The sequence below is a fragment of the Xenopus laevis genome, chromosome 1L (genome assembly GCF_017654675.1).
Source record: "Xenopus laevis strain J_2021 chromosome 1L, Xenopus_laevis_v10.1, whole genome shotgun sequence".
Lineage (NCBI taxonomy): Eukaryota > Metazoa > Chordata > Amphibia > Anura > Pipidae > Xenopus > Xenopus laevis.
The window spans coordinates 155,520,178-155,541,800 of NC_054371.1; the positions used below are offsets into that span (position 1 = coordinate 155,520,178).

General features: G+C 39.7%; 1 protein-coding gene across 2 annotated transcripts in view; it reads left to right on the top strand.

The window, feature by feature from the left end:
* Window positions 1-653: 653 nt before the first annotated feature.
* Window positions 654-21,623, top strand: part of ndrg2.L (NDRG family member 2 L homeolog) — a 38,325-nt gene continuing 17,355 nt past the window's right edge. The window contains exons 1-3 of one of the 2 annotated variants that reach the window (XM_018260136.2): window positions 654-810; window positions 18,980-19,050; window positions 19,142-19,183. In XM_018260136.2, coding sequence (XP_018115625.1) covers window positions 18,988-19,050; window positions 19,142-19,183 — 105 coding nt within the window. In that variant the 5' untranslated portion in view covers window positions 654-810; window positions 18,980-18,987. The remainder of the gene's footprint in view (window positions 811-18,979; window positions 19,051-19,141; window positions 19,184-21,623) is intronic. The other variant, XM_018260144.2, reaches the window with a different exon arrangement.

Here is a 21,623-nt window from a genome sequence, read left to right on the forward strand (position 1 = left end):
GCTGCCCTTATGGCACATGCACTCTTGGCCGTTCTGCAATGTGCCATATAGTTGGCCCTATCCATTAACAGCGGGTGCGTATGGTGCATAGGTAGGTGAGCTATAGTATCAAAAAAAAAACTTTATTAAAAAAGTATTTTCAAGGGTGTGGGTAGTATATTGCTGCAGAATACGAGGATGCTTTACAAATAGGTTAATATTTTTCTGTTGCATTTAAATGATATACAGTCAGTTCAGCCGTGTGAGTTATAATGTGCAGTATGGGTGAGTTTCCCCCTCACAGGACCACTGTTCCACTTGTTGTATCCCATGATGGGACTGCCAACACCCCGTCCCCTCCAGACGCTGCTGAACTTGCATCACAATGAATATGGGCTAAAGCCATGATTTATTTTTATTGCTCATAAAATGTCCATGCTGTAGGATTGCTAGCTAAATGGCTGCAAGGGAAATACTTCTGCGTGCATTTTAGACTAATACTATATGGAGCATGTACATATATATATACATACACCCCACATACTCGCTCCTCTATTCCCCTTTGCAGTGTGCTGTGCCCGCTCTTCACTCTCCCCGTATGGGCTCCTCCCATCTCACACTGATTGCAATGCTATGCATGCCCCGTCCTGGCCCAGCCCAACGAGCCCTGGTGTTTTCCTCTCTCCCCACAGCAAGAACAGTCTCTCGTTCGCTCCTCCCCCTGGCGTCTCTTCCTCTGGGAGTGTCTCTGCCTTTGTCTGTGGGGGGGTTTCTCCCAGTTCTCACACAGCTGCACAGACACGACACGAGAGACAGTGTCCCCGACTCACAGTAAGTACCCCCACTGTGTGGAATGAGCGCGCCCCTCCCGGGCCTTTGCATAGCACATTGCGCTGCCATTGAGTTCACCTTGTGTGCCCAGTTTGTGTGTGTGCGCTGCCAGTACCGTGCGTGCTTAGGGCTTCAGACTGTGAGCGCGCCCCTTGGCAATGAGATGACAAGGGGGGTCACCGTGGCCTTTCTATTTGCGCCGCTTATGTGTCCTTATATGACAGATAACGTGTCTCGATCATTTCCACCTGCTGCTCTGAGCCCTTTATGGGGAACTACATTTCCCGACATCCTCTAAGTTTTGGTAGCAACGATTCAGTAATAGGTGGAGAAGCTTGGGCTTTTGATAAGGTATGGGTATCCGCTATGGTGGCATTGGCAGTGAGGCGTTGTAACCCAACTATATGTAGAGCGGCCGCAGCGTTATAACCCCTACCATTCGTCCTTATTGGAATTCACTGCGATGCCTGCGGGTCGGTGTGTGATAAATAAAGGGCTCCCGGTTTGCACCAGTACAACACCCCCTCTGCTTCATATCCCTCCCGTGACACCTGGCCTGTAATTAACGAAAAGGACGCGATTTGGCTTTTCAATGTTACAGGCTTCACGTTAAGGGATCGCTATCTTGCCCAGCGCTGAGAATCCCGCACCCTAAGGAATACACGTCCCACCAGCATAACAAAGTATTTATATGGGATTTTAATGGAGTAAGTGTTCGCTGCAGCCACAAAAAGCGCTTTTACTTTTCTGCCAAGTACAAAAAAATTCAAGAACATCGAGTCTGCAGGGTATTGCATGCCAGGCCCCGCCCATAAAACCCAAGGTCACGCCCATAAACACACTGGCCGCTTCTAGTCCTCAAACTCCGCCCCCAGGTTAGTGTCCCCACGTGTAGAAACAAACACAAACTGGCTGATCTGCTGCTCCTCACCTGCCCTTGTCAGTAACACCGAGTCAGCCCAGTAGCCGGCTAAATGCACTGCCCCAGGACACCGTTTGGAGGGCTACATGGAGCTTCTTAGCTCCTTCTTTTTAGTACATATTTATCGACATTTTGAAAAGAACTGGTAATATATAGTGTATAAAGTACCCCCTATTGTAAATTATAAGGATATTATAAGTTACCGAGGAGTTTCATTACCATTTATACAGGTCATGGAACTCCGAGGTTTCTTCTAATATCCTCATATTTTGCAACCGGGGGTACTTTATTTACTATAATACACACGTTTCGGTGAGTCAGAAATGACATCACTACTCACCGTTTATAAGAATATCATTTACGAGATATTCATGACTTGTGTGTATTATAAAGTGATTTATTTGTACAGTAAAGTGTTTCATAAAAAGTGTCCAATTTTATTAGAGGTTACATAGCAGCCAACCGATAAACTGTAAAATTCAGTGTTTGTAGTAATTTCACAGGGTGATAAAATGGGGCCAAATGCAATTCACGTGTCTATAGATCTATAGCAAAAAAAACCAAAAAAACATGCTTTCGTATAAAACAGTACATGTGTTGCCAAGAAACAGTATATTCATAGGTCCTACTTCCACAGATACATACTATAAGCTGTATGACAACCAGGGCATTTAAATCACAGCTGCCATCCCCAGAAAACTGTGGAAGTCCCTTGAAACGCGTGGGGTACAAGGTTTGAATCCAGCCAGGGCACTGTCTGCAAGAAGCATATTCTCCCTGTGTCTGCGTGAGTTTGTGTTCTCTGGTTTCCTCCCACACTCCTAAAACATACAGGCAGGTTAATTGACACCAGATAAAAATTGACACAGTGTGACGTGATCTGACGGAACCTCAGATTGTAAACTCTACTGGGGCAGGAGTTGATGTATAATCTCTGTAAAACAGCACTAAGGGTAGGGACACACTGGGCGATTTGGGGAGATTTAGTCGCCTGGCGACTTAATCGCCGCGACTTTCCACGACCAATCTTCCCCGAATGCCTCCCCTCGCTCTGCGCCTGGCTAAAATGAAAAATCGCCTGCGCTAATCACACGCGGCGATTCGTTTTCCGAAGTCGCCCGAAGTTTCCTCGTGAGGCAACTTCGGGCGATTTCGGAAAACGAATCGCTGCGTGTGATTAGCGCAGGCGATTTTTCATTTTAGCCAGGCGCAGAGCGAGGGGAGGCATTCGGGGAGAAAAGTCGCGGCGATTAGTCGCCAGGCGACTAAATCTCCCCAAATCGCCCAGTGTGTCCCAGCCCTAAGGGACTATGTTAGCTTTTCTTTATAAATCTAGTATAATAATAAAACTGCACACATAGAACACATAAAGTGTACTTTATGTGCTCACACATTTCACCACTAGTCTATTAAAGGAATCATGTCACAGCAAATAATTCACTCTACAATATAAAATTTAATTCCTGAACCAGCAAGTGCTTTTTTTTGTAAGTTGTAATATTGGTGTGTAGGCAGCCATCTCAGGTCATTTTGCCTGGGCATGTGCTTTCAGAAAGACACTTTAGGATGGAACTGCTTCCTGGCAGGCAGTTGTTTCTCCTACTCCATGTAAATGAATGTGTCTCAGTGGGACTTGGATTTTACTATTGAGTGCTGTTCTTAGATCTACCAGGCTGCTGTTATCTTGTGTTAGGGAGTTTCTATCTCGTTGCCTTCCCATTGTTCTGTTGTTAGGCTGCTGGAGGGGAAAGGGAGGGGGTGATATCACTCCAACTTGCAGTAAAGAGTGACTGAAGTTTATCATAGCACAAGTCACATGACTTGGGGCAGCTGGGAAACTGACAATCTGCCTAGCCCCATGTCAGATTTCAAAATATAAAAAAATCTGTTTGCTTTTTTGAGAAATGGATTTCTGTGCATAATTCTGCCGAAGCAGCACTATTAACTGATGAGTTTTGAAAATTTTTTTTCCAATGACAGTAGCAGCAGTGACAGGCAGAGTGGGGCAATTTTGACTCTAGCTGTTTTCTGCCAGATGGCAGCAGTAGATAAAATGCCCATTTCGCATAGGTTTAAATGTTAAACAAATTATCCTCACTCTATGGCATTCCTGGTCCGTTTTATATGTAAACTATTATGTAAACTATATTTAAACCACTGAAGCAAAACATACAGAGTTTACCAATACAGGATAACAATACATTGTATTTAAGTTTTTCAATGCCAACGTAAATTCCATGTCATTAGCAAGGAAGGTAGTAGCCTAACAACAACATAGAATTTACGTTTCCATATTTCAGGTAATGCTCTAGTTGTACCAGGTCAAAACTTATTGTATGCACTCTCTTATCATTTGGGTACTTTCTCTCCTAAGGGCATCTCCCACCAGCTTGGCAGCCATGCAATTCCGCATTCAGTTTCTTGTGCTGCCAGTAGGGAAGTATCTGTATCTTCTGACAGGTAAATGACGTGTCAGTGGAATTAGCACAAGCTTTTCATATACTGTTAGTATGCCACACGTGTGGCATTTAAGCAGCTAGGTAAAAAGGGAATAATATGACATTGTGAATTGCGTGGAGCTACGTTTTTTTTACCTGAATTTGTTCACATATATAGTAATCCTTTCAGGGCAGATTTTGTTAGTGAACTATTTTATAACTGATCAAAAACCACTTGCCCCATGCATGAGTTCCAGAACGATCAAGGTCTGGCATTGGACTGATCTTTCTGACCAGGTGATCCCTGGCTAGCACGGTTTTGAGGACACAACTGGCACATAGTATGGGTCTGCTTATTAGGGCTGACCAAAGAGATTTTAAAGAGAGCTGAGCAATTTATTCCTATGTGTAAACAGCACAAACTTATGCACGTGGCTCTGAATTGCAGATCTTTGACATGAAAGTATGCATTTTCATGCCAAAATCTGTCCCATGTGTGCACTCACAGTTGGATGCTGCAGGGAAGACCAAATGCCCCCATCCTTCTGTGACCACTCCTAAATTTCTTTAATAAGTGGGTAACGCACATGGAGAGTTAATAGGTGGACCTTTGCTCCAAAACACTTTTTTTTGTGCGGACGTTCAGTTTTGACTGCTTTGTGTTTGTTAGCCCAGGCCCTTGTCATTTAAGCTCATAAGGAACAGTGGCAGACTGAGAGGGTCATTTTGACTGTCGCTGTGTGCCACTAGCCCAATTCCACTGGTCCAGTGACTGATATGAATGATGTACGATCTCTGTTAAGTGGTGGGGAATATGTTAGCACTATATAAATGGATGATGAGAATATAAGGGTTCTTATACACTGCATTTCTTTCTGTGTTTAACGCACGTTTATATGCAGGCTTGAGCGCAAATTAACCCATTCGCTAATTGATTCTATTATATTCTGCCTGATTATACTCATCAGTTGCATTTGACTCCATTTGTGTTTTATTGCGTTTGTCTAGACGCAGCATGTTGCATTTTTTTTGCTCCTGACACATGTTCAACTATCAATGGAATTGAGGGTTCTGTTTGGAATGGGAAAAATGCACTTGGTTGTGTAATAAAAACAAAACAATTGCATAAAAAAAGCATTTAAACACAATATATGCGTTTTTTTTCGCTTTTTTCGCTTCATGCGTTAAAAAAAATTGCAGATAAAATGCCTATGTATAAGAGCCCTAATAGCCCCAGTGATAGTATAATCAGCATTATGAGCTTGGCTACAAACCTGTTAAAAAAGACTGCACTTTGTACTAAGGTAAAGTAGACAGTAATGTGTATTTCTTGTTACTTTACACTTCCCTAATCCTGATCCTAAATTGTGGTATGTCTAGAATTTGAAAGTGATTTGCTTTTGTTATCCTTAGGTTCAGCAATATAGGGGATTAGTTATGTTATTATTCTGAAACACCATAATCCTTATATCCAGCATGCCACTATCTCACTGTGATACTGCATATGTACCCTTCACTTTATGCATCTGTTCTCCCTTCTGCTTAATGTATACATGTATAAATAATACATCATCTTTTTTTATTCAGATTATTCTCTCCTTAGCTCCTAGTTTCACACTTACCCAGTACTGTTTTTATATGTGCATATATAAATATCTGTAGCAAAATTTACCCTTTAGTTTTTTATATTGTGATTTTTTAAAATTTTTTTTGAGGTCCTATATTTTGGTCATTGCTGCCATGTACACAAATAGCATTTATTTTCCAGAACCCTGTTATCCTGATTATTCATAAGTTATGTCCCATAAAATCCATTAAAAAAAAAAATTCTATTCTGTGTTGATGGTAACTAACCAGCATACATATTCTTCGGCACACCACTTACTTTTCCTTTTTTCTTTAGGGTGCATTCAACTCCTCCAGCTACTTCCAAGCCTGGTTTTCATACAACGATTCCCATAGGGAGGAAGCACACCAAACATATGATTCTGCCTTTTAGGACATTTATTCAGCAGTGTTGGCACAAGCTTTCGGGGTCAACCCCTTCCTCAGGTGCAATCATTGCACCTGAGGAAGGGGTTGACCCCGAAAGCTTGTGCCAACACTGCTGAATAAATGTCCTAAAAGGCAGAATCATATGTTTGGTGTGCTTCCTCCCTATGGGAATCGTTGATGGTAACTAAGCCACAAATCCATATTGCTGGTAAAAAAATCCTATTGGGTTTATTTCATGTCGATATATATTTTTAGAAGAATTAATGTATGGCGATGCAAATAAGGGAATAACCAATATCCAGAAAATCCCAGGTCTCAATAATAGATCCGATACCTGTACTTGTCAAATATGCCAATAGGTTCTAGCATAGGCACTTTCATATAAAATATACTCCTGCAGAACAAGGAACTAAATTTAAAGGGGTGGTTCACCTTTAAAGTAACTTTTAGTATGCTATAGATCAACCAATTCTAAGCAACTTTTCAATTGGTTTTCATTATTTTTTTTATATAGTTTTATAGTTATTTGTCTTTTTCTTCCGATTCTTTGCAGCTTTCAAAAGGGTGTCATTGTCCCCTTCTAAAAAACAAATGCTCTGTATGGCAACAAATGTATTGTTATTGCTAGTTTTTATTGCTGATCCTTCTATTCAGACTCTCTCCTATTCATATTCCAGTCTCTTATTCAAATCAATGCATGGTTGCTAGGGTAATTTGGGCCCTAGTTACAAGATTGCTTAAATGTAAATTGAAGAGCTGCTGAATAAAAGGGTAAATAACTCAAAAACCACAAATAAAACATTAAAACCAATTGCAAATTATCTCAGAATATCACTCTCTACAATACATCATACTAAAAGTGATCTCAAAGGCGGACAACCCCTTTAAAGGAGAAGGAAAGCTACTGAGGCATTTTATTGCCAGTAGATTAGCCGCAATAGTGCAAGCTAGAACGCTATATTTATTTTGTAGAATGTTTTACCATACCTGAGTAAAAAGTTCTAGAAACTCTCTGTTTGTTTAGGATAGGAGCTGCAGTATTAATGTGGTGTGACATCACTTCCTGCCTGAGTAGAGAAGGGAGGGGGGCGGAGGAAGAGGATCAAACTGAGCATGCTCTTGCCCAGGGCAAGGAGGTTTAAGCTGAAGGCAGGAAGTCTGATACAGAAGCCCATGTGTACACAATAGAAGGAAAGAAATGCTGTGTTTCTTTTGACAGGGGACTCAGAGCAGCACTACTTGGGGGGTTTACTGGTATATTTAGATGGACATTTCTGATAAGGCTTACTTAGTTTTAACCTTTCCTTCTCATTTAAGTGATTGTTCACCTTTGAATTAACTTTTAGTTTGATGTAGAGAGTAATATTCTGAGACAAATTGCATTTGGTTTTTATTTGTGGGTTTTGAGTTATTTAGCACCTCTCCCGTTTGCATTATCAGCAATCTGGTTGCTAGGGTCAAAATTACCATAGCAACCATGCATTGATTTGAATAAGAGACTGGGATACAAATGGGAGAGGACCTGAATGGAAACATGATCAATAAAAAGCAGCAGTAACAATATATGTGTAGTAATGATGTGCTGGCCAACCCGATACCTGCGTGTCGGGCAGGTTCCTGTTTTATAGACTCGCACCTGCCCTGCCCCTCTTGTGATGTCATCGGTGGGGCGGGTTGGCACGAGTCAATAAATGGAGGGAGGAAGGCGGGTCAGGTGCAGGGTAAGGTTTTCTTGACCTGCACATCACTAATGTGTAGCATAACAGAGGATTTGTTTTCAAATGTGGTCAGTGACCCTCCCCCCCATGTGAAAGCTGGAAAGAGGCAAATAATTAATATAACTATAAAAAATTAAAATAAAGACCAATTAAATAACATTCTTAGAATTGGCCAGTCTATAACATATTAAAAGTTAACTTAAAGGTAAACCACCCCTTTAATGCAGAGATGAAATGAAATTCTGTTGTATCTGATTTTCTTGTGCTGAGAGCAGACATTTTACAGACAGTTGGTACTATATGTTGTGCTGCAAAATACATCATTTAATGAATGATTGCACTAGATCAGGGCTGTCCAACTGGCGGCCCGTGACCCCCCATTTGTGCCCCCCCACCTACCTGCTGTGTCTGTTTACCATGTGTAAGATTTAAAAGGTATCACTACAGAGATTAACTAGCCTCTTCATTGTATAAACCTCAAATTCAAACTAATCCCTTGTATTGTTCACACCTGTGATCCTTCTGCATTGTTCATACTTGTGACACCTCTATTGTTCACACCCCTACAGTTCTGTACTGTTCACACCTGAGACCCAGACTGAAACTGCCCACATTGTTCACCTGTTCACACTTATACAAAATGCTAATGATGCACCAGCACTGTGTCATTGTATGTAGTACATCTGAGTGGTCCTGATAGGTTTCCCTGTCTCTTGCTCTGTTCTGCCTTTCATATGCTCCCTTTGTGTGCCTTGCTCGGCCCTCATTATCACAGAAGTTGGACAGCACTGCACTAGATGATTAGCTTTGTTTCTCCTCAGTGTTACATTTGTGAAATGTCTGCGTTTTGTACTAGGAGGCATTTTTAGGTTCAGGCATCATTTTCTGCATATGTACCACATAAAACCAATGCCTAGGCTTTATTAGGCTATCTTAGAATGGTTATGCCAACTGTTTGCAGTATGCCATGTGGTATTATATTTTAAAATGGTTCTGCTAGCCAGTAAGAATTGTTGCATTTAAGTTACTGTGTAAGCCATATTTGTGTCTTTAAAAAGGTAGAGCCAAACACTCATCCCAATGCAGTATGCCATTTGTGTTCTTATATGTATATGGTTTATATATACTAAGAAGGATTAGTTTCTTTCAGAATAATAACTGACTAATCCCTTATATTGCTTAGCCCAAGGATAACAACCACATATGATCTTCAAAATCTAGACATGCCACAACATGGGATCAGAATGATGGCAGTTGCTTCATATACATATTACAGTCGAAAGGGAAAACTGATATTTTGTATTTTTGTTTTTTATTGTTTCCCAGGGTTCTGCGGTTACTGTTCTTTGACAGAACTTTATGGCATTGCAGTTAAACTGTCGAAGCTGTGAACAGTGTTATTAGGGTGACCCTAGTTAAAAATTTTTTATGGAAACGATATTGGTAGCATTTTTTAGGTAGAAAATTAATTTGCAACCAAAGAAAGTATCACATTTATGCCCCCTTGACTGTTTAAACTGCAGTTCTTTAAATATTATTTAATTTCTTTAAATATCTAGTAAATATGATCAGATACGTAATAGCCAGCACTGTCGATTTTAGCATCAGACCACACAATATGAAAACGTTTCAGACTTATTGTGCTTAGCCATAATTTGTTTGGGCCTCAGCAACTCATAGGGAGTTGTTTATCAAAGGTCGAATTTTAGCGTTTTTTTTTTTTACCTCAAATTAACTCAAAACTCAAATGGTTTCTTGTTTAAGAAAAAACTTGAATGGAAAAAACTCAACTGGCAACAGCCAGCTGAGAAACCCGAAAACTCGAATTGTTCAAGTTTTCGAGCAAAACCCTCTGAAAAAAACTAAAACATCGTGAAGGCTATTAACATGGTTAATGGTTCAAGGGACCTCTGCCATTTTATATGGTGTATTTTCGGATTCAAGCCTTTTCCAGGGTCAGGGTATAATAAATCTCAAAAAAAATAAAAGTTTTTTTTTTAACCAGAAAAATTTATTTCTGACCAACAAAAAAAACACTCAAACTTATTTTCGTGGAAACACAGCTTGATCCTTAATAAATCTGACCCATAATGTCTGTACCAGTATATGAAAGCATGGTTTAAACACTTCCCTTCTATAGTTCAGAGATGTAAAAAAACAGTAGATTGTTGCTCTTTACTTCACTGTGACATACCCCCAAAAGGTCAACACCCCCCCCCCCATGTTAAAGCCATAGCCTCTGAGTATGTTGAGGACCGTTTATTAAACCTCAAATTTATCTGGTCGAGGTTTTAAAGGGGAAAACTTGAATTTTTTTGTGGGAAAAAAAAAACCTAAAACCTAAATTTTTTTAGAGATTCATCATACCCCGAATATACTCCATCTCAAACCTGTCAAGGCATGTAGACGTCAATGGCAGATGTCCCTTGACATTGTGCTCTGTGCTGGATAAATCAATAAAGATGAGTTTTCGCAGCAATAACTTGATTCAGTCTGAGTTTTTTCAGTGACAATTCAATCAAGTCGAGTTTTTGGAGCATCAGTCATACGATACAAAACTTGATGTAGGAAATCTCAGTTGGCAGAAGGGAGTCACTATATAAACCAAAGGACATGGGGCATTCTGTTACAATGGACATTGTCTGATTGTACTGTGTGCAGCAGTTTAAGTCAGGAAGATATTATATAATCTATTATCATAAGGAGGCATATTCTAGAATTCCATCTTTAAATGCAAGCGAATATAATTGGCAGTTGTAAGACGTATAGTAACTGAAGGATAGTTATTCACTAGCTATGTATGAGGTAATAAGATCCATGGCTTGGTTTTGAATTCATTTTTACACTTGGCAGAACTGGCTCACTTTTAAAAGGTCACATCCCACACTCGTTCTGCAGTGTAGAACCAAATTAAAATGTTTTGCTACAATTGTTGCTCTTCTTTGACACCACTAAATTGGCAGATATTTTTAGCCTGTGCAATGGTTTACAAAATGTATATCTTTAAAAAAAAAAATTCAATTTAAATTCTCAAATCCAAACTTTCTCTAAAAGATTTCCTATATGCCTTTAACAGATGATGGTCAGGGTAAAACATACTGAAAGGAAGGGAAAAAATACAAATGTCATATCATCAAAGATATACATGTGAAATGTTAAAGTTAATTTAAAGGTAAAAAAGTAATTTCTAAGTATGATATAGAAAGTGATAGTCTTGAGTTTTCACTTTTTATTATTTGTGGTTATTGAGTTGTTTTGCTTATTATTCAGCAGTTTTCTAGATTGCAGTTTCACCACTCTGGTTGCTAGGGTCCAATTATCCTACCAACCAAGCATTGATTTGAATGAAAGATTGAAATATGAATAGGAGAGGGCCTGAATAGAAAGATGAGTAATCAAAAGTAGTTATGACAATAATATTATTGGTGCCCTAGCATGTAGTCAGATCATGCAAGGGCATGCTTATTTTTAAACCAAACCGATCATCGGTGATCATTCAGGACATCTCTGTGGTCTCTTGATCTGCATACTTGTCTAGACAATTAGCGTGCAGAGAAACTTACTAAAGATGCCACCTAAAAGCCCACGGAAGACCAGTGAATCATAATGATATGGATGATAAATAAAGATAAGATTATAATCTATGAAACATTTACAGACATTTCCGTTGGATTGAATTGAAAAGATTTACTAACCCAGCTCGAGAAATGGAAAATCTTCCATTCCTCCATCTTCCAGAAATTGTATGTCCCCCTGCTTAGAATTGATCTTGGTACCTCTGAGATCCAGGTATTTTAAGTAAGGAAATTGATGAACATCAGATACGTCTCAATCCATGGGAGAAAATTATTTTTAAAAGGGCAAGTCAACTTCAAAATAAAAACTTAATTCAACATAATTCTAAGCAACTTTCCAATATATCTGTATTTAAAATGTTCAGTGCTTTTAAAGTTATCTGTAAAATCAATTGTTATTGAAAGCAGCATTTGCTTAACTTCTGTTAGTTTTTAAAAAATGTTGCAAAAGTCTTAGTTCCCCAGCAAAGACAGATCTGTTAAAGGAACAGTAACATCAAAACATTTAAGTAATTCATTTATAATGGACTATTGCCCTGCACTGGTAAAAATGTTGTTGGTTTAGGAAACTCTACTATAATTTATATAAACAAGCTGCTGTGCAGACATGGGAGCAGCCATTGAAAGGAAAAAAGGCTCAGCTTTACATAGAAGATAACAGATAAGCTCTGTAGAATACAATGGGAACCTTTCAGTTATCTACTATTTAACCTGTGCCTTTTCTCCTTTTTTCAAACAGAATGGTTGCCCCATGGCTGCAACGTATATTTTTTCTATAAAAGCTATAGTAGGGTTTCTGAAGCACACACATTCATTTAACCATTGCAGGGCAACAGTACATTATATTTTAATTGCTTTAAAACACTTTAATGTTTTGGTGTTACTGTTCCTTTAATCAGCTGCTTGTCTTGCATTGTTTCAACAGTCTGAGCCATCAGGGCAGAGAATAGAAAGGGACAAACGTACTGCTTTCAATAGCAATGCAGATACAAATAACTTAAAAATCATAGAAATTTTGTAATATATATACATATGCTTAGAATTATGTTTTCTTTCATCAGGCCAAAATCATTTTTATGGTTTGACATCCCCTTTAAATGTGAGACTTAATAAATTGCATAAATTACAAAGTAGTGTTGAAGTGGGCTTTTTTTTGGGGGGTTGCAAATGGCATTACTCGCCTTACAAAAGTATTTTAGGCTTTTAACATACAAGTCCCACCTGTATTCTATACTTTAGTATTGCAGGGAGGAAGCTATGAGTAAAAGATGGAGAAAACCTCATCTGGCACGTGTTTGGCAGAATGACCTTTTTATTACTGAAGTAAACAGCTGCAAACTGGAACATGCTGGGAGTGGCAGATGTGCTCCAAAGAAGCGGCACAAATCTATGCACAATATGCTGTAACATCCACATCTGCCCCTCCACCCCACATTCCATCTCTTATCGACTATTTAGAAAAGCCCATTAACCATTACTCATATCTCAAAGTCTTATAATCTCTGGTTAACAATCAGCAAGAGTGTTTGCAAAAGAAACAATCCAGCGCCACACTGCTCTTCTGTGGTTAATGTGCAAACCTTATAGCATTGTGTTCACAATAAAAATGTAGTTGACCATAAGACCACTTACATAGGAGAGTAAGGGCTCTTACTCACTGGAGTTCTGACCTGCGCTCCCCTGCGTTCCGTTTTTTTGGCGTTCAGCCGCAGGGGAGAGCAGGAATAGACGCATGTCATTATTTCAAATGGGGCTGTACTCACTCAGGCGCGTGTAGGCGCCGAACGCAGGAAAAATGCAGCATGTTGCGTCTCAACCTGCGTTCGGCGCCTACACGCGCCTGAGTGAGTACAGCCCCATTTGAAATAATGACATGCGTCTATTCCTGCGCTCCCCTGCTGGTGAACGCCAAAAAACGGAACACAGGTCAGAACGCCAGTGAGTAAGAGCCCTTAGAATGTGCCTATGTTGCATTTCTATATGCATTTTCTGTTTGCAGCTGAGTGCTCCTAACGGGCAGAATAAAATTAAATCAATCATTTTATGAGCTTAGGTGTGCTCAAACCTACATTCTAACTGTGTGTCCAATGTAGACCAAAAAAAGCCTATGTGTATGGGCTCTAAGGACCCCCAACCAGATTCAAAGCCACCTGCATAGTGGGCATATTTATTAAAGGGGTTGTTTACCTTCAGAAACCTAATTGTTTCAGATAGTTCAGCAATTACTTTCTATGTTGAAGTGTCATTTTTCAACTTCTAAAGCAGCTCTCGCCGACCCTGTTGATACATTTCTTATCTTTGGACTTGCTGAGTCAAGATGGAACTGCACCCACTGAGCTGGTAGACCAGAGACAGGAACATTAAACTTTGATTCTGAAAAAAAAAAAAACAGTAAAAAATAAGTAATTGAAAAAAGTCTTTATTTCTGAGGGACAATCTGAAAACAGTTGAACTGAAAAAAGTGTTTGGAAGGTGAACATCCCCTTTGAAGAAGAAGTGCATTTAGTTTCACAACTCCCTTATAATTTTGCCTGGGGTTTTGTTATTCTTGGCACAACTAGAACCTTGGGGACTATTACTAATGTAATCCCAGGTCTCTTTTTGTGTCAGAGCAGTGACGTGCAGGTTCTTGTTCTCTTGAATACTTTCTTGGCAAGGGTAATCACAGGAAATCTCCCACCAGTGCTTAAAGGGATCCTGTCTTCAGAAAACATGTTTTTTTCAAAACGCATCAGTTAATTGTGCTACTCCAGCAGAATTCTGCACTGAAATCCATTTCTCAAAAGAGCAAACAGATTTTTTTATATTCAATTTTGAAATCTGACATGGGGCTAGACATTTTGTCAATTTCCCAGCAGCCCCTGGTCATGTGACGTGTGCCTGCACTTTAGGAGAGAAATGCTTTCTGACAGGCTGCTGTTTTTCCTTCTCAATATAACTGAATGTGTCTCAGTGGGACATGGATTTTTACTATTGAGTGTTGTTCTTAGATCTACCAGACAGCTGTTATCTTGTGTTAGGGAGCTGCTATCTGGTTACCTTCCCATTGTTCTTTTATTTGGCTACTGGGGGGAAAAAGGGAGGGGGGTGATATCACTCCAACTTGCAGTACAGCAGTAAAGAGTGATTGAAGTTTATCAGAGCACAAGTCACATGACTTGGGAAAGCTGGGAAATGGACAATATGTCTAGCCCCATGTCAGATTTCAAAATTGAATATAAAAAAATCTGTTTGCTCTTTTGAGAAATGGATTTCAGTGCAGAATTCTGCTGGAGCAGCACTATTAACTGATTCATTTTTTTTTAAAAAAAAAATTCCCATGACTGTATCGCTTTAAATTATGCTTTAAAAAGTCTGTTCTACACCAGTGTGTTTTTGTCTTTTAAACTGTAGCATGGGATTATAGTCCTGTCCATGCCTGACTTCTACTAATCAGTTATATGGGAGTTGATTCTCCATGACAAATACAAATGGTGATGGGACATCCATTTATAAAATCTATGACATTCACAGTGTAGCTACAGGGCTTGTATACTGTGAATCAGTGGGTTTAAGAGTCCATTTTGACCATTCACGTGTCAGCTTGATAAATATCCCTAAGTGGATATCTTCTAGTGTCACACAGCAACATGGATGGGATGAATTCTGATTGGTTCTCTTGGGCAGACAGGAGGGGGTTGGGAGCATGGAAAGAAGAACGGCAAATATCTATACAGATCTGTAGAGACATCAGTGGCTTAAGGTAGGAGAAAACGGTCTGTTTCTGCTCTTTTTTTATGGAGAGAGTTGAAAGATAGCATCTTGTAAAACCTGACCATTGTTGGTTGTCATAATTGGATTGATACCGTTAATTTTTGTGAAGGGTATAGAAACAGAATACAATGGCGGTGCATCCTCCCAGTTGTTCTGGGACTCCCAAACACTCACCAGTGTGGGTCAATGGATAGCCATGGCTTCTGCTTTGGTAGCTCTGTGTTTCAATAAGACATTGATTCTCTTTAGTTCACACTGGTGGACTACACGCAGACAGCTCAATGACTTTACTGAAGGCTTGGATCTTGCTTATATTTCATGTAACATAAGCCAGTTTATGCATAGAAGAGGGATATGCCACCTTCTTTTTGGACCTGAAAATCTGTCAATTTGCAGCAGTATATGTTATATTTTGTATTAAACATTGTATTTGTTGTATTGTATTTCAATATGTTATATTTCTTGTGCATTAAATTTTGTTTCATGTAGTGCTCTACCAGTAATACAAATAGTAGCTTTTCAGAAGCAAGCCTGGTGAATTGGCAGAGGCTGCATATTACACACCTTAGGTAAAGCCTAACGGCTTCTGGGTGGGTCAGAAAAGGATCAGTGTGCCAGTCAGGGAAGCTGGCTTTGTGAGACTGATATCTGTAATATTGGCATATTCTAACAGGACTGCCCCCACTCTGTGTGGTCTGATATAAGTTAAAGGAATTGTTCAATTTAAAAATAAAAACTGGGTAAATAGACAGGCTGTGCAAAATACAAAATGTTTTTAATATAGTTAGTTAGTTGAGTTGCGTTCTGTTAGACATCCAGTCACTCCAGCCTTTATACATTAAATTTTTGGCTAATTATATTGGAAATATTTTTATGTTTTGCACAGTCTATCTATTTACCCAGTTTTTATTTTTTACACTGAACTGTTCCTTTAAATCAGGAGTCCCCAACCTTTTTTACCCGAGCCACATTCAGATGTAAAAGGAGTTGGGGAGCAACACAAGCATGAAAAAAGTCCCTGGGGATAAAAAATTAGGGCTGTGACTATTTGGTAACCCCTATATGGACTGGTGGCCTACAGGTAGCATTGCCACCTGGCCAGTATTTTACCGGCAAAACACCTGCCAAGGCCGGGGCCGTATTACAAATTTACCAGCAATGTAGCTGCCGGTAAATCTGTAATACTCCTAACAAAAGCCCTCGGCCCGCCCCCAACCCGCTCAAAATCGACCTTTTTTTTTGCTGCCTTCTGGCCAATCGCACATTCTGGCTCCACCCCTTTATGGCATGACCCGCCCCTTTCTACATCACACCTTCCCCCTTTTTACGTCACAGTCCACCCCTTTGTTCCCGCCCCCACCACCAGCCGGTGAAAGTTTTATTAAAAGGTGGAAACCCTACCTACACGAAGCTCTACTTGACAGTACCCCTGGTTTTTATGCAACTTGCTTAGAATTCAAAAATAAGCAGCTGCTTTGAGGCCACTGGGAGCAACATCCAAGAGGTTGGCTCGCAAGCCACAGGTTGGGGATCATTGCTTTTAATGTTATCATTGCTTTTAATTTTAAGACAATTCCAGTTGATATTGAAAGCAGTCTGTCCCTTTCTGCCCTGGTGATTCTGACAAAAATTGTATCACAAGGCAGCCGATTAGCAGACCTGTAAAAAAGCTACATTGTTTTAAGGGACAGGACCCTAACCCACACCTACTCGATCCCACATCTATACTCACCACTGGCCTAAACCTGAGTAAACCCATTCATCACTAAAAGGGACAGCTAGATAACTGTAGTTTCAATGACATTTACAAATAACTTTAAAGGAATTGTTCAGTATAACAATATAAACTGGGAAATAGATAGGCTGTTCAACACACACACTACACACACACACACACGCTCTCTCTCTTCATTTATCCTATAATTTTCTTTATTAAAAGAAATACATGGGATGGAGTAGAACTCCAGCTGAGGGGTCTGCCGTATCTGTGGATTGCTTCAGTATATATAAATGGGCCTGTCCGGACAATACTGCAATACAGCCCTGGGTATAAAAATACAGATTGTTTGATAATTCCAGGGGTTTATACGTATTACAGAAGATTCTCCCTGGCAGGGGAATATTTAAAAGAATGGGCACTGGAATAAAGGAACCTGTGTTCAGATTCAGGATATTTTCTCTATCAGAAAGGTCACATATTACAAATATTAGTATTATTCTGTCTCCGTTCTGTGTTATCTTGGTGTCTGTATGATTATGTATGGTTAATTAGCTTTGGCAGGATCTATCACAGAATTATTTCTTGAATGTGTCTGTGTTGGAATTATTTTCTGAATGCCCTTTATTGTACAGAAGTAGATGTGTTGCTATGAGATATTCGTGTACAATCCCACAGATTTATAGAGAGATATATATGTATATACGAGAGCGTTTATTCCTGTGTTTGTTCTGGTCTCTTCAGGGGCTTGAACAATTGACCTTCAGGATTTGAAGGGCAAAAGCTGCGTAGCTCCTGGGATCTGTGCCATAGCCCCACCCTCTGCTGGCAGGGACATACCATTGGGAGACAGGGGAGCTGTACCCATAGCTCATCTGTGGCAGGAACATACCAAACAATAGAGGAGTTTTGCCATTCTGACAAGCACAAAGGGAGTCGAGGGGAAGTGGAAGCTGTTTTGAAGCATATTGTTTGTTTTTAAATTATAGCTGATTTTCTGCCAACTGTTTCCCCATTCTCCTCTGGGCAGATCAGTTTGTTTTTTATATGGAAAATGATGTTGCAGTTGTTGCCGCTCTTATATGGTTGACGGCTGCATAGTATAACATTTACACAGGCCAATGCAATAAGATGAAAATATTTATTTCCCCCCTAGTTTATATTGTTCAGCAGTGCATAGTGCATAGGAAAGTGTCTTGTATTCTCTCATAAATCTTTCAGCCTAAATCAGGTCTTTGATTTTCTGTAAGTTGTAGTTCAGCAACAGCTAAGGAAAAGCTGAAGATCCCTGTTTTAGCAGCCGTTGACTGTCTAGTCCTTGCTGGTCTATAACTGGAAGCTGACAAGTGCATGCTGGGTTTAGTGATTCATGAGCATTTGGAGAGACCCCAGCTTAGTGATTCTAGTCTTACATATGTTCATCACAGAGGAGTACGAGAAATACTGAGTATGTGTTCAGGTGACTGAAGGACTATAGCTGCGCTGTACACTTGTCATTCTATTGATGGGGACATATTGTTACTGTGTCGTTTAGTGAAAGGGACGACCTCTGAATGGGAGAGAGGTACAGTGAAATCACAAGTCTTTAGAAGAAAGAAGCCTGGACTGTGAGCCTACAGCAGAAGAGCTGGCACGGTCTGCTGTGGGGGTAGTTCTTAGAGCCTGGAGCTGTCACTATAGTATGTTACAAGGTGTAATAGCCTGTGATAGATGTCACTTTGCACTCACATTGTATTGGGTTTACTGCCAAGTAGAAAATGATTCACACTCAAATTCATTGTATACATCAGATTATTTTCCTGCAGCTATTTTTTCCATTTTGGTTGTAGTTCTGCTCTTGCCCGTTTCCTTTTTTAAATTTTATTTGCATTATAGTCTATGGCATAAGGGAAGGGCTTTGGTGTCTATAAAAGGCTTTGGTGTCTATAAATAGATCCTTGATTGGGGTTGTCAGGTTCTTTAGTAATAAAAAAAAGTTTTCTACTCTGTAACTTTAACATGTATCTATGCAGCAAATGAACATTTCTAATATGTGACACTACTATTTGCAGGTCTGGAGATGTCTGAATTACAAGAAGTTCAAATCACAGAGGACAATCCTCTTCTCCAAGACCCTCTGAAGGTCAGACTTTTATATATAACTCACATCTAAAGCCATTACCCATACATATTCAGTTTCATCCCTTTAGCTTGTGTATGTTTGTTATTTTCAGGCAGCCGAACTTGCTGCGAAATTACTTCAAGTGCAAGAGCAGGTAAGTGTGTTCTCTCTTATACAGCTGCATACTGTACAATACTTTACACAGTTCTATGGCAAAACTCATAAAAATAGTAATACAGCTCATATTGCTTCAGCTGTATTGTGAAGGATGCTTTATTTTTTATGAAAAGATGTTAAAGGCATTAAAGGAGAATTCAACCCGTAGTTTAAAAAACCCCTCCCTCCTCCCCCCCCCCGGCAAATTACCCTAATTTTTTTACTCACCCCTCCACGTAGATTCTGGCCTTATTGTTCACGGCAGCCATCTTATTCTTCAACGCTAATCTTCGTGTATTGACTGCATTTTCGGTGCATGCACAGTTGGAGTAAATTTCCGGTCCCGAACAACTGTGCATGCGCCGAAAGTCATGAAAATTTTCGGGACCAGAAATTTACTCCAACTGCTCATGCGCTGAAATGTCCGAAAAAGACAGAAGAAAGAAGATGGCTGCTGTGAACTCTGAGGCCAGAATCTGCACGGAGGGATGAGAAAAAAATGAGGGGCATTTTTTAAACTACAGGTTGAATTCTCCTTTAAAAGGTAAGGTAAGTCATGTTTTTCAACAGACAGTATTTTTTTTTTTTTTTTCAAAACACCTTTTTTCATAAAAGAATTTGCATGATGAATTTAAAGAGGTTTTTCACACCAAACGTGTGGGGGCGATTTAGTTTTGTATGTGTAAAAACTTTCATCCTGTGTGCCAGGTCAATAGGAATGCTTTTTGAGCCACACAGAAAGTCAAGTAGTGCTTTCCTTTGGAACACCATGTACACTGGTGACGAAGAAATTATAATCTGTGCCAGCTCAGAGTCAAAATAGAAGAGGTTTCATTTTAAGTATGTCAGATTGTAGACAGACGACGGCCGGGCATGGTGTAAAATGCTTTTACTGTGTTGTACACTCTAGAAGGCAGATTTGTTTAAGAAGTGAGTTCTTGTCTTACAGTTGACAAAACCAAAATATTAAGATTGAAGAGAATAACAAGGCTAGTGCATGCAGAGAAATGTTAGCCACAATACAGATCCCTGCGTGACACAATAAGTCAAACTTACCACTTGGAGAATATGATTTACTTCACTTAAAGGGATACTGTCATGGGAAAAAAAAATTTTTCCAAAATGAATCAGTTAATAGTGCTGCTCCAGCAGAATTCTGCACTGAAATCCATTTCTCAAAAGAGCAAACAGATTTTTTTATATTCAATTTTGAAATCTGACATGGGGCTAGACATTTTGTCAATTTCCCAGCTGCCCCATGTCATGTGACTTGTGCTCTGATAAACTTCAATCACTCTTTACTGCTGTACTGCAAGTTGGAGTGATATCACCCCCTCCCTTTTCCCCCCCAGCAGCCAAACAAAAGAACAATGGGAAGGTAACCAGATAACAGCTCCCTAACACAAGATAACAGCTGCCTGGTAGATCTAAGAACAACACTCAATAGTAAAAACCCATGTCCCACTGGGACACATTCAGTTGCATTGAGAAGGAAAAACAGCAGCCTGCCAGAAAGCATTTCTCTCCTGAAGTGCAGGCACAAGTCACATGACATGGGGCAGCTGGGAAATGGACAAAATGTCTAGCCCCATGTCAGATTTCAAAATTGAATATAAAAAAATCTGTTTGCTCTTTTGAGAAATGGATTTCAGTGCAGAATTCTGCTGGAGCAGCACTGTTAACTGATTCATTTTGAAAAAAATTTTTTTTCCCATGACAGTATCCCTTTAAGCAAAGAAAAACATTGAATCACATTTCCAAAATATTACCTGTCCTACAGCCCTCCAGCTGCTCTTATAAATTGCACCTTTGAAGAAGATCAATGTTTCATACTGTAAATCATTTATATATAATCTCAGTTAGACAAAATTGCAGAGAATTTGTGAAAGGAGGTGTGGCACCGAAGGTTGAGAAGTACACACTTCAAAGGAATGCCTTGATAAAGCAAATTACAATGTTTCTGTTACTCTGATAAAAAACAGTATTGCATATTCCAAGTAACTATGGCCCGTGAGGTAGAATAGATTTGTACCTGTGTCTGAAAATATTGCCAGCACCTTGTGTGGTGCTGTTTTTAAGGTGTATTTAACCTTTGTTTTGTCCAAAAGCTGCTGCTTCTACCAGGCTGGATTGAAATAAAACATGGTCATACTATGGAGTTCTTAAAAAATCCCTTGCCTGGGGACATATGTGGCCTCTGATTGGAAAGCCCTGCTGTAAAAGCATAGAGTTACAGTGACCCAAACACAAAAGGGGATTGACTGCTAGGGATTGTGTATAATGCACGGCTGCTGAAGGCACTTTACATTGCTAAGCAGCAGCAACAACAAGTATCAGCATTAAAAACCCAAGGTGTTTGCCAACAGACTCAACATATATTTGCCCTTTAATATGTTGATGCGTCATACATACATGATGGTAATGTAAAGCCTTTGGTT